Here is a 14832-nt window from a genome sequence, read left to right on the forward strand (position 1 = left end):
GTGAGAAAAAGAGGGAGAAGACCATCTTTGGTGATACAAGGATCATAAATTGTAAACATTTAAGGGACCTTGATGTATGTACATAAAGGCATTAAGGAAACATTTGTACACACAGATCTGGTGGTCAGAAGAGAGATATAAGCTTGATTAGTATGCCAACGCTAAGGTGTTTGTATTTGGAAGTAGAGGGAAGAGATTGTTTAAGATGCTGCTTAAATCTTTCTGGCTGATAATTAGGATGAAGCTCTTTTTAACTAGGAAATGTTAACAAGCCCAACAGATTTTTTCTTGAGGAAGAGAAAATTATGTTCAAGACTAAAAAAGATGAGTTTATTTCTATAAAATTACCATTTTGAAAAGTTTAAATTTCCCTGAGTTATAAAACAAATCGTACTTTTATCTTTTATTCATTTGCTTTATAAATTTGTAATCTTTTGGATGAAAGTATGTTTTGTAGGTGAATATTATAATATTTCTTATATTTCATAGCCATGAAGCTCATGACTGCTCTGGTGAATGTTGCCTTAAACCTCAGTATTCATCAGGATAATACACAGAGACAGTATGAAGCTGAGAGAAATAAAATGATTGGGAAAAGAGCCAATGAAAGGTTGGAATTACTACTTCAGAAACGTAAAGAGGTAAGTAAATTTCATTGTAACTGATGGAATATGTAGTAAATATAAGTAATTTTTCTTTGTTCTCTGCAGAAAGGTTTATATTTTTTATTATTATTAGTTGTTCAAAACATTACAAAGCTCTTGACATATCATATTTCATACGTTTGATTCAAGCAGATTATGAACTCCCATTTTTACCCCGTATACGTATTGCAGATTCACATCAGTTACACATCCACTTTTTTACATACTGCCATACTAGTGTATGTTGTATTCTGCTGCCCTTCCTATCCTCTACTATTTTTAAAATTTATTTTTAATTTGTTTGATCTCAGAGTTCTCAGATAAAACAGGAATGTTCATTGCTGATTGGCTAAGTGCCTTCTGAGGTAGACAAAGATCATAGACAAATCAATTTTCAAAAGAAGGCTGTCTGAACCTTAAGCAGCTCAGAAAGGTTGTCAGGGTATGGACTCAGAAAGCACAGTAAATACTTAAGTCATAACTGTAGGCCAGAAAAGTTGTGTTTCTAGGAGAAAGCCAAAGCCTGCTGATATATAAGGTATTACTATAAATTAGGTTGGTCCAGATTTTGTTTGTTGTTGTTCATTTGTTGTTTTCTTTTGTTTTTTGCTGTGCTCATGATTGAACCCAGGAACTCATGCAAGCTAGGCAGGCTTTCTACCAATGAACTATACCTCCTTCCATTGGGCCCAGTTTTAGACTGTTTTTTTTTTTTTTCTTTTGGGTACTGGGGATTAAAACCAGAGATGCTTTACCACTGAGCTACATTCCCAGCCCTTTGTATTTTTTATGTTGAGACAGGGTATTGCTAAGTTGCTGAGGCTGGCCTGGAACTTGTGAGCCTCAGCCTTCCAAACAACTGGGATTACAGGTGTGAACTACTGCACCTGGCTTAGAATAACATTACATATATATGTTGAAACATTTTAAAACTGGATTTTTAATAGGAACATTTTTATCATCTAATTGGAAGTAAAATTTTTAGATTTGTAATAATCTACCTTTTAACTTGAGAAAAGAGTATCACATTGCTGAAAAGGAATTTGTGTGTGTTTGTGTGTGTGTGTGTATTATATGAATAATGTGTTATTCATGGGTAAGAAAAAGCAATGTATCTCTAATATATTTTTTAAGAGAGAGAGAGAATATCTTTTTAATATTTTTTTAGTTTTCAGCAGACACAACATCTTTATTTGTATGTGGTGCTGAGGATCGAACCCAGGCCACACGCATGCCAGGCGAGCACGCTACCATTTGAGCCACATCCCTAGCCCTCTCAAATATCTTTATTATCCATTTTGTATAAGTTTTATAGGACTGCTGGAATGAAGTACCACTATCTGAGTAATTTAAACAAGTGAAATTTATTTTCTTGTACTTTTGGATGATAGCTGTCGAAGATCAGGGTGTTGACAAGACCATGTTCTCTCAAGGCGTTAGGGAAAGATATGTTCTAGGCTTCTCTCCTAAGAGCATGACTCCAGTCTTCATGATGTTCTTCCTGTGTATGTTTGTCTGTCTTTACATCTGTTCTATTTATAACCATTACAAGTCATGTTGAATTAGAGGCCTGCCCTACTCTAGTGTGACCCCATTTTTAAGAATTGTTTTGTCACAACCTTGTTTCTAAATGAGGCCATATTTTGAGTTACTGTGCATTACAACTTAAATGTACAAATTTTTGAAGAACATGTTTTAACCCCTAACACATTATGCTTGAAATGTTGTGGAGGTAAATATTGGAACAGGGCTTTATTAAGTATTGCCAACTAAAATGTAGGACTCTTCTCTTTTTTTTTAATGCGTTTATTAATTGTTGATGGATCTTTATTTATTTATATGCGGTACTGAGAATCAAACCCAGTGCCTCACATGTGCTAACCAAGTGCTCTACCAGTGAGCTACAACTTCAGCCCATAAAATGTAGGACTCTTATGAATCAGTTTTCTATAGTAATTAATAAAGCAAAAGGAATTTTTATAATTTACAATAAGTTACCATAATTTGAATGACTTACTCAAAAAATCCAAATGGTGCCCTATATGATGATATTACTTAAAATTATTCTTACCTTACAGTAGAGCAAAAGCCATATATATTTAGCATAAAACTATGCTTCAAATTTTATTTTTCATTTTTTTCAGGCTAGTAGTACATATAATACCATACTCATTCTCTCCTGATGCTGGACAGTAGTGGTTCACATTCAGCTACACAATCATAATACTCTTTGAGGTATACTGTATTGCCAGTAGTTTTTTGGATATTGTTTTGTCAGTTTTTTTATCCCATCATGGCTACAAAATGCCCATCTATGTGTATACATTAGATGTTCAACACTCTATTATAAAATAGGCTTTGTGTTAAATGATTGCCCATCAGTAGGCTACTAGTTTAAGTGTTGTGAGCACATTTAAGGTAGGTTAGGTGATGCTGTGATATTTGATAGGTTAAATGCATTGCTGACTTAATATTTTAAACTTAAAATGGATTGATCAGGATATAATACCATCTTAAGTTAAGGAACATCTTTCTCTGTTCTCAAACTTAGTAAAATCTGAAATAGCATACAGCAAAGAATAAATCTGAAGGAATTTTATTATCATGTTTTTAGCAATAGCAAATATGTCACTGGACATTATTACACAGCAAATGATAAGATAAATTGGAATAATAAATACCATATCAAGTGTCATGTTATAGCACTGCTTTTGAGTAGTAAATAAACTTTATCTCTGATCACTGATGTTGCCTGAAACTTATCTTTCCTGTAGTAGTTTATTTTGTTCCATTACACCACTGTTTTCTCTTATGCCTCCTAATTGAGGAACTTGGCCTACTTTCAGTTGTGAATTACTCAGATGGAAAGTAATATTTGGATACTTTAGATGGAGTAGGAAGTTCTTGTAGAATGACAGATATATTGATCACTGATGATCCCTTATCTAAGGAAAACAACACCAAGCCAAAGACCTGATTTGGTGAGATGTATAGAAATTTAGGCCTATTCACAAAGCAGATGATACTTTGGCGATAGGAGCCTGATCACTTGTTAGTCATTGTGTAGTATATATCTATTTTTTCTTCTTGTTTCTTTTCTTTTTAATAAATGGGGATTGAACCTAGAGGCACTACTGAGTTCTTTTTCAATCCCCAGTTGTTCTTATTTTTTTATTTTTAGACAGGGTCTCATCAGGTTGCGGAGGATCTTGCTAAGTTGCTGCAACTGGCCTCAAACTTGAATTCCTCCTGCCTCAGGCTCCTGAGTCCTTTAAATTACAGATATTCACTACCATTCCTAGCTAATCCGTGTCTAGATAGAGACAGCAAGAGATTTAAGGTGATAAAGCTGTAGAAATAACGCAAGTATACTGGTTATTTCAAACATCTATTGCATAATGAGAGAAAGGATAGATAATAACCAGGATTTTAAAACAGTTGGAAATGTTCATTCCAAATAAAATGGCCAGTTTTTCAATTTACATTTTTTACTGTCTTTTCTCCCCCCACCAGCTACAAGAAAACCAGGACGAAATCGAAAATATGATGAACTCTATTTTTAAGGGCATATTTGTTCATAGATACCGGTAAGGGATTTTTAAAGTCATTTAGAAAGTCTTTACCTTAGATAATTATTGCTTATTTGTAACAGACTAACTGTAAAACCATAATACTCTACTAATTATTACTTTTGTTTTCTGGAAAACAACTGTGGCTATAAATGCTATGTAAATGACATGTACAGAATATGCACTTATTACTGCCACATTCTTCCAAACTCAGACTGTCTACTGTTGGAGGCAGCCTATGGACTTGGCATTTGTACTAATAGAATATTTATGTGATTATTAAATTAATGTAGCCTTAATAAGATATGTTTTTCACATTTGAAAAAAATTAAATGCTTTACTTCTTGATCTGTGTTACTTACTGTCTTGTTTAATAATCAAATTAATGACTAATCTTTTTTAAGCATGTCTGTTAAGAAGAAAGAGGACAAGAATAAGAAAGGAATTGTTAGCGAAATATTTTTTGTCATACTACATTACGAATGAGTTTAGTTTGTCTTTCTGTGAAGTCATAAAACTTTAAAAATACTACATTATAAAAGCATATTAGGAAAGGTAGCAGAATACTACAGTCACTAATATGGCATTATGTAAAAATGTGAATATGTAACAGATGTGATTCTGCAATCTGTATTTGGGGTGAAAATGGGAGTTCAAAACACAATTTGAGTCTAATGTATGAAAGATGATATATCATGAGCTATGTAATGCTTTAAATAATCAATAAAAAAAGAAAAAATAAATAAAAATAAAAGCATATTTGACATAAAATTAATAGATTGTATGTGTACCTATATTTCTGTTACTTAGATGCAGTATATGTATAGGTAGATACACTCCAATAGAAGCACTGTTTTCAGATAGATTTGAAACTATAGTTGATAAATTAATATAAAGCAGTAGTTTAACATAAGAAATTTTGTGTGTAGGTGTGTGTTTATATATAACTTTAAGATTTTAGCAGAATTTAAACATTTTAACTCAAAAGTATATAAATATCTTTTGAAACAGAACCAAGGCCTTAGTTTTAGTATGGATTCTCTGGTTAGATCTTTATATCCTCTTTTTTGCGTAAACCTTGTATATAATCCAATACTGACCCATTTATTTGAAACGAAAAAAAGAGCTTACATGTATGTGGCATGCAGTCATGTAGTCTTTTGTTCTTTGTGAATGTATAATTGAAGTAAAGCTGCACATTTAATTGTATAATTGAATGGGTTTTGACATATTATGTACCTGAAAAGCCATAAGATAAATAATAAGTCCATCAACCTTAGAAGATTTTTCTTGGCACTTTGTAGTTCCTCCCTACCTACTTTCTCAGCACTTTACCCTCCCATCATCCTTAAACGATTGTTGTTCTGCTATTTGATTCATGGTTCTCTTTTAGACTTTTGCAGCAATAGAATTATACAATATATACTTCTCATTAGTCTGGCTTTTTTGTCTAAAAAAATTAGTCTTTCACCATTAAATGTATTGTTTACTGTAAGGTTTTCATAGATGCCATCTATTAGACTGAGGAAGTTTGTTTGTTTCTGTTCTTCAGAAAGTTTTAATTCAGAATGTACATTGGATTTTATGAATTGCTTTTCTGCATCTAGAGATCATTGTGTAATTTTCTTTTTGAACATTGTTAACGTGATGAACTGAGTTGTTTGACTTTCATGTTTACATTTATTCATGGGTCAAAACCCACAGTCATGTTGTAGTTTTTTCTTTTTATTTTTTAATGCTGTATTTTTAAATATTTATTATTGGATGTGATTTGCTAGAATTTGCCCAAGAAGTTTTGCATCTTCAAAATATATTAATCTCTTTTTATTTTAATGGATGTATCTGACTACTTTAGGTATAAAGATAACAACACTGAACTTGTAGATTGATTTGCATTCTGAGCTATTTGTCCTTACCCCCATGCTACCTTCTTTGAGTAGCATTTAAGTAAGATTTTTTTTAAATGAAGTAACTTTTTTTTCTATAGCTTTATTTTATTCATTTATTTTTTATGTGGTGCTAAGGATCGAACCCAGGGCCTCACATGTGCTAGGCAAATACTCTACCACTGAGCCACAGCCACAGCCCTTGAGTAAGATTTTTAAATTAGGTAATATAGTATTTCTACTTTGTTCTTCCTTTTCAAAGTTGTTTTGAGTATTATAGGTCCTTTGCAGAATACAAATTTGGGGATGAACTTGTCCTGTTTTACACAAAAGCTTCTGAAGTTTTCATATGAATTGTAATGAATCAATTCTTTTCTAATTGTTTTCATATTTTATCTTGTAACTGCGATTTTATTATTTTGTGTTAGATTGTTCCCTGCTATTACACAAAAATACAGTTTTTAAAATTTGTACAAAGTAATTTTATTCTAGCAGTTTTGGTCAGGGTGTGGTGAGTTTTGTTTTATTCTGTTTTTTTTAGGTTGTTTAGAACTTTTCTACATGTGAGATACGGTCATCTTTGAATAAAGAGAGTTTTACTTTTTGCTTCTGTTATCTCTTCATTCTTTTCTTTAAAAGTATCTTTACTTCTAATTGATGCATCGTACTTATACAAACTTATGGAGTATAATCTGACATTTAATACATGTGCACAAATGTAGATAATGTCAGGGTAATTAGCTTATCTGTCACTTAAGGCATTTATTATTTCTTTGTGGTAGGAATATTTGAAATTTTCTCTACTACCTATTTTGAAATATTTTCAGTTAATTGTTGTGAACTATAGTTAGGCTGTTGTGCTGTAAAACATTAGGAGTTATTTTTCCTATCCAGCTGTACCCTTCTACCTGTTAATAATTCACTCTCTGTCTTCTTTTCCCCATGTCCTACTCAGGCTCTGGTAACCACCATTCTCTTCTCCACTTCTTTGAGATCCAACTTTTATTCTATATATGTCGAAGAACATATTCTTTCTGAGCCTGACTTGCTTCACTTAACATAATGTCTTCTACTTCATCTCTCGTCTCACAATGGACAAGCTTTCATCCTTTTGATGACTGAATAATATTTCATTGTATCTACATATCACATTTTCATTATCTATTCTTTTGTCAGTAGGTGCCTTGGTTGATCCTTTATTGGCCATTTTTTTACTGTCTTTGTGAAAAAGTCTGTGTCTTTCAGTCTTTTGAAAACTGGATTGTTTTTGTCTTGAGTTTTTGATTAACTGGTATATTCTAAATATTAGTCCCTTGTCAGATAAATGGCTTGCAGATATTTTCTCCTATTCTGTCAGTTATGTCTTCATTATTTTGATGGGTTTCAGTATCATGAAGAAGTTTTAGTTTATGATAATCCAATTTATCACATATTTTGTTTCCTGTGTTTGTGAATTGATAGCAAAAAATATCTTTTCCCAGACCAATGTACTGAAACATTTCTCTATATTTTCATCTAGTAGTTTTATAGATACGGGTCTTACATTTAATTTTTTTTATAATTTTTTTGTAGTTTTTTTTTATATGGTGAAAGATGGGGATCTAGTTTTCATCTTGTGAATATATATATCCAGTTTTCCTGGAACAGTTCAAGGAAGAAACTTTCCATTCCTCAATGTACACTATGGGTACCTTATCCAAAACTGTCCACTGTTATTTGTGGATTTATCTCTAGGAACTCAATTCTTTTGTACTCTATGTTAACACCATGTTGTTTTGGTTACTATATCTTTGTAGTATCTTTTGAAGTCAGGTATTATAGTACCTTCAGCTTTTTTTGCTCAGGACTGCTTTGGCTATTTGGCACCTTTTGTGATTGCATAAAACTTTTAGTTATGTTCTGAGAAAACATATTTGCTTTGTTAGGAATAATATTGAATTTGTAGATTGATTTGAGTACTGTGGATATTTTAATAATAAAGATTTTTTTACTCCATGAACAGGAAGTGTCTTTCTATTTACTTTTGTCCTCTTCAATTTATTTCATCAGCATTTTGTTATGTTTGTTGTAGAGATTAGTCACTTGTTTAAACTTATTCCTAGGTATTTTATTTTTACTTCTTTTCACTTAAGTTTGTAGGTATTGTGAATGGGACTATTTTATTGATTAGTTTTTTAGCAATTTTGTTTTTGGCATATTTAAATTAAAAAGCTACTGATTTTTGCTAATTTTTATATCCTACAACCTTAATGAAATTTATCCTTTTTAACAGTTCAGAAGAATCTTCAGTTTTTTCTATATATCAAATCATGTCCTCTATAAACAAAAACAATTTTAGTTTCTTCTTTCCTATTTGGGTGCCCTTTATTTCTTTCTCTTGCTTTATTCCTCTGCCTAAGATTTCCAATATTGTGTTGAATGAGAACAGTGAAAATAGACATCATTATCTTTTCCTTCATCTTAGAGGTAATGATGTCAGCTTTTACCTATTCAGAGTATTGGTTACAATTTTGTCACATGTGGGCTTCATTATCTCAAAGTACATTTCTTCTTTATCTAATTTTTTGAGAGTTTTTATCACAAAGGGACATTGAATTTTATTGAATACAGTTTTTCTATCTACTGACATAATTAGATGATTTTGTCCTTTCTTCTATTGATGTATTACTGTGCTAAGTTTATTATTTTGAACCTCCCTGTATCCCTGGGATAAATTTAATTTGATCATGGCACAGGATCTTTTTAATGTACTTTTGTGTTTGCTAACATAGTTTTTGTGATTTGCTAACATAGTTTTGAGAATTATTGCATATTTGTTCATCAGGGATATTGATCTGTAATGATCTGGGTTTGTGGGGGAGAGGGGGGGGAGGGATCAGAGAGAGAACTCGCAGCAGTTGATCACAGAGCCACATCCCCAGCCCTATTTCGTATTTTATTTAGACACAGGGTCTCACTGAGTTGCTTAATGCCTCACTTAATGCCTCAGCCTCCTGGGCCACTCGGATTACAGATATACACCACCACGCCTGGCTATAGTCTGTTTTTGCTGTTGTTTGTTTTTGCCTGGTTTATTTATCAGGGTAATGCTATCTTAACAGAGTAAGTTTTCAGGGGTTTCCTCCTTTTCATTTCTTTAAAGTATTTAGAGGAGAACCGGCATTATTCCTTCTTTAAATGTTTGGCAGAATTCAGGCATGAAGCCATCTCATCCTAGGCATTTCTTCTTTGGTAAATTTTTGTATTACTGGTTATTGATCACTTCTGATTTTTGTCATTGTGATTCAACTTTGTTAGGTCATATGTATCCAGAAATTTATACTTTTCTTCTAGGTTTTTCAATTTATTCCTATATAGTTATACATCATAATCGTTAATGATTCTTTGTATTTGTATTCCCTGATGTTATTTACTTGGGTCTTCTGTTTCTTTTTTGTTGTTGCTATTGTTGTTTTGTTAGTCTACATAGTAAAGATTAGTCAGTTTTGTTTATCTTTTTAAAAAATCCCTTTTTATTAATCTTTTGTATTTTTTAAGGCTCTATTTTATTTATTTTTGCTCAATCTTTGTTATTTTTTTTCTTCTACTAACTTGGGGTTTGGTTAATTCTTTTCTAGTTCTTTAATTTACATCCTTAATTTGTTTTTGTGAAATCTTATTTTTCTAATGTAAGTACTTGCTACTATAAAAGTTACCTATTTGTTCTGCTTTTACCATATTGCCATAAGTTTTAGAACATTATTTGTATATGTTTGCAAGAAATTTTTAAATTTCCCTATTGGTTAATGAAGAGAATGTTTTCTAATATGCATGTATTTCTATAGTCAGTGTCTAAAATTCTTACTGTTTTTCTAGTTATATTCCATTGTTTTCAGAGGAAGATACATGCTTTGGCTTCATTTTTTTCAAATTTGCTGAGACTTATTTTGTGACCTAACATGCCTGTCCTGTGCTCATCATTCAGAATTGCATTATTCAATCTCCATGTATTTATATAGTTTCTGTAGTTTTCTTGGCCAATGAATTTATTTTGTTATGATCTGATATGATGCAAAGAATTATTTCAGTTTTTGAAAAATGTTTTCAAAGACTTGTTTTGTGTCCTAAAATAGGGTTTACCTTGGAGAACATTTCATGAGCATCTGAAAAGAAAGCATATTCAGCTGTTGTTGGATGAAATATTCTGTAGATGTCCCTAAGTCCATTTGATCTATAGTAGGTTTTATTTGTGTAGTGTCTGTGTTGATTTTATAGTTGGATGATGTATCTATTGGAGAATTATATTGAAGTTACCTTGATTGTTGTATTGGAATTTATCTGAGTCTTACTGTCAAATATTGTTTATTTTGTCTCATTCAGTGCATAGGTATTTGGGGGATAATATTTTCAATCTTTATTTTTTCTTGTTGGACCTTTTTCTCTACCAGTGATCTTTTTAGCCACTTTTTTTTTTTTATTAAAATTTGCTTCTTTCTGATGTGAGAGTTACCACCCCTGCTTCTTTCAGGCTCCATCTGCATTAAATATAATTTTCCATCTTTTCATTTTCAGTCTGTGGATGACTAATATACTCTTCTAATGAGATTTATTCCTTTCCGAGATCTCCTTATTAAAACTTCTATCATCTTCTGTGTGTAGAATTTTCTATTTTTCTATAGTATTTGCTTAGTGGTCATGATTTCCTTTTGTTTATGCTTATCACATAAATTTTTTATTTCTTCTTAGGGTCTGTCACATAATTACTGGAAATAGCAATCTAGGTTTATAATTATATTCTTTCAGGGCTTGAAACAATTTGTTCCAAGCCTTCCTGGCCTTTAAAGTTTTTGCTGAGAGATTTGCTGTCATTGTGACTGGTTTTCCTTTATAGATGACCTTGGCATTTCTGTCTTGTAGCTTTTAAAAATTCTTTACTTGGTCTGTATTTTTGGTATATCAGTGTCATGTATCTCTCTTGTTCTATGAGCCTTGTTAGGTCTTTTAATGTCCCATATTTCTTAGATACTCTGCTCATGTAAAGTATTCTCATTAATATTTTCTCTTCAAGGCCTAAAACTTTGTTTTCTACATCACCTAATCTATTAGTAAGACTTTCAAATGACTTTTTTATTTGATTGAGATTTTTATTTCCAAGATTTCTGTTTGGTGCTTTTTATGAATCTGTATCTTTTAATTGAAATGCTCTTTTATAGCCTACCTTTCTTCCTTTAGTTTATTTGATAGATGTTCTTTTACTTCAGTGATCATTTTAACCAATTTTTGAATTTTTAAAAAATATTTTTAGTTGTTGATGGACAATACCTTTATTTTATTTGCTTATTTTTATGCAGTGCTCAGAATCAAATCCAGTGCCTGACACTTGCTAGAGGAGCGCTCTACCACTGAGCTACAACCCCTGTCCAAAAACTTGTTGAATTCTTCATCTGACATTTTCTTGACTTCAATGTCTATGAAATTAGTTATTGGAGAGGTGTGAATTTTGAAAACTATCTTATTACCTTGTTTCCTCACATTTTTTGTATTTCTGGGTTGATATTTTCACATCTGCTAGGATGATTATCTCTTCCAGTATTATGTAAGGAACTTTTTAGTGAGCTGTTTCTCTTAATTGTGTGCCCTGAGTTGGGAATATATCTATGTCAAAACTCACACCCAACATTATTTTTATATTCAGTCCCTCACACTGTTTTGAGAGGAGATACAATCAGCTGTGATCAATTCAGAACAAAGCCATATACTAATAAACCTTCAAAAAATATTCTGAGCATGTTCTTCTCAATCTCTTTTATCTAAAAGTGGAAATGTGGAGTAATTTTCTAGCATAAGTTAAGAAATTAGGTATTAAAGAAAGTACATTGCTATTAAACTGTGGGGTCATGATGAGGAAAGAGGGAAAGGAAATGGCAGTGGAGAGACAGGAGTAGAAAACACAAAAAGAAAAAGAGGGAGAGAATATAAAGTGAACAAGGAGAAAGAGGAATGAGTAAATCCATTTAATTCATTAAATATATATTTATATATATAACTGTGTTAATGAATACAATATTAAATAATAGGGAGAAACCTAGCAAATCAATATAAAAATAATATCTGTGAAATTAAAAACTATTTTTAAATTATTTCTTACTAAACTAATTGAGATGGAGAGATTTCTTATTGGGCCTTCTGGATTTGAATTTCATTGGGTTTTGGCAGGCTTAGTAAATGCCCTCACCTCCTAGTTTGCCTGTAAGTTTCTCTGGATGTAGAGGTAATAACCTCTCTAGCCCACCTCTGATGCAAGTCTATTCTGCTCCCTCTGTTGTTTGGTATGCTGGGCGTGCCTATGGCTTTCTGGAGGGTGAGAGAAAGAACCCCTAATTGTCTGTAGTTTAGCATCTAGTCTCTTCCTGGTTGGGATTGCAGTCTTATGTGCCGGCCTATAAAAGTGTTTCCTGCACCCAGAGCTGTCAACTGGACTGAGCTTACCTGTGTAGATTTCAAGATGCACAGAGTGTGGCAACCCTGGGCTGTAGTGCAGGGTCCCATCCATAGTGGCACTGAGTAACCTGCAGAAGGTGCAGAGTAGACGCCTGTGGCTGGGACACAAGCATGATTGAGCTTGAGTCTACTATTGACAGCTTTGGGGTTGCATAAACAGGCTGCTCTTAGGGCATGCACTGTGCTGTGGCAGTACAGGATGCTTCTGTCAGCTACTGAAGAGGGGACAACTTTGGTAGGGACTGAAATTTATGTATTCCTAGAATAGTGCTTGTGTGTGCTCAGCTGTAGCCAGTTTCTAGGTTGTGTTCAGCACTGTTGGGCCTCAGGTGGCTTCTTCTGTTTTATGGTACATGTTTTCTATGCCTATATGATTTCTCCTGGAATCACCCAGTCCACCCAGGATTCCCACATATGTGATCTGATGTTTGCTTGGCTGGACCAGTAGCAGAGGCATAGCACCTGTCACTTCTTGAAGGCTCATGGGGTTGGGATTGAACCAGTGGGTCCAGGTAAATGCAGTGGGGGCCAGGCCACCCCAGATGGCTGAAGTACATCCATTCAGCACTGAGGAATTTACTGGTAACTTCATAGGACCCCTTAAGCCTAAGCTGGTCTGCCCACCTGCCTCCCAGGGTTGTGTGTGTCACCAAGGGAACCTGCTTTCCAGTTCATCAACAGGTTGAGCTTCTAAAAATGAGTCGCCTGGCTGCAGGCCCTCCTGACTGTTTTAAAGGGACCTCAGTTGACCATGTCCTCAAGGTAGGCTGCCTAGGTGCTTCCCAGGGCCATATGAAACTGGGCAGCTAGTTCAGAAGGCTGAGTTGGCTAGGAGAAACTGCCTGGCTGCTATACGGATTCCTAGGTGGACAGAGTCTTAAAGTGGTACTCTGTAGCAGGAACCTGTGGTAGAGTGGGCATAGTGTGGGCTGGGCTCTTTTTCTGGGGATAGTGCAGTAGTATGGTAACCCAGTAGCTCCCCAAACGGTGCTCATGATCTTAGAAGACTGAAGACTTATCTAACAGCAAATGATTCAGGCGTCTGAAGTGAATAGGGACTGCTAGGAGCCTCTTACTTCCATGCTGAGTGTCTTGGTTAGAGGCCAATCTCAAAAGACAGGGTGAGAAAGTATATGCTGATTGCTTAGTTTCCTTCTTTAAAAGGCCATCGTGCGTGTATCCTCATAATCCCTTTTGTCTCTTCCATGTCCCCACAGAAACATTCCAGTGAAATAGCTATTCTTTTTTCTTCATTTGGCTCTTCCTGTGGATAGAAGTCTGGCATCTCTTGTTTGTCAATCATCTTGGTGACGTCACCTTTATTTTTTCCTTTTGTACTGGCTGTACTCTCCAGTACAGTAATTCACAGGGAAAAAGTACTTATTTCTGATCTTAATATCCATAGCCATCGAGGAAATACAAAGCAAAAGCACAGTGAGGTATCATCTCACCCTAGTTTGAATGGCTATTATCAAAAAGATAACAAACTTGTGAGAACTTGGAAAAAAGGGAATTCATATGTTATTGTTATGAATGTAAATTAGTACAGTCACTAAGGAAAAAATTAGGCAGATTCCTCCAAAGTTAAAAAAAAAAGAAGTACCATATAATTTAGTAATCCAGTATACTAATGGTTATATATCCAACAGAAATGAAATCACTGGGTCAAGAAGACAGCTATGCCCCCATTTATTGCAGCAATATTTACAATATCCAAAATATGGAGCCATCCCCAAGTGTCCATTAACAGAATAATGGATAGAGAAAATGTGGTGTGTGTATATACTAACAGAATACTACTTAGTCTTTAAAAAAAAAAAGGATGAAATTGTATCATTTGTGAAAACATGGATAAGCCTCAAGGGCATTTTAAGTGGAATAAACCAGGCACAAAAACATGGTCAGTGTTAAACTTATTCAGAGGTATAAGTTCCCATTCTTTAAGACCTTCACTCTTTATTGCTTCTTTTGCTGTAGAGACATTTAGTAGTTTAATATGATACCTTTTTTTTTTTGCTTTTGTTTCCTATACTATTTCTGTTGTTTTTTGTTTTGTTTTGTTTTGCTTTGTGTGTGTGTGTGTGTGTGTGTGTGTGTGTGTGTGTTCTTCTTAAAAATATCCTTGGCTTGGGGCGGGGGATGTGGCTCAAGCGGTAGCGCGCTCGCCTGGCATGCGTGCGTCCCAGGTTCGATCCTCAGCACCACATACCAACAAAGATGTTGTGTCCGCCGAGAACTAAAAAATAAATATTA

General features: G+C 33.7%; 1 protein-coding gene across 1 annotated transcript in view; it reads left to right on the forward strand.

Annotated features, from left to right (window-relative positions):
- LOC308652787 (cohesin subunit SA-1-like) overlaps positions 1 to 14832 on the forward strand; it is a gene marked incomplete at its 3' end in the record, with an annotated part of 125252 nt that overhangs the window by 70952 nt on the left and 39468 nt on the right. The window contains exons 5-6 of the mRNA XM_081300831.1: positions 490 to 641; positions 4158 to 4231. Of these exons, the coding sequence (XP_081156957.1) occupies positions 490 to 641; positions 4158 to 4231 (226 nt within the window). The remainder of the gene's footprint in view (positions 1 to 489; positions 642 to 4157; positions 4232 to 14832) is intronic.

This window comes from Spermophilus citellus (genome assembly GCF_964194105.1).
Source record: "Spermophilus citellus genome assembly, chromosome: 7".
NCBI classification, from domain to species: domain Eukaryota; kingdom Metazoa; phylum Chordata; class Mammalia; order Rodentia; family Sciuridae; genus Spermophilus; species Spermophilus citellus.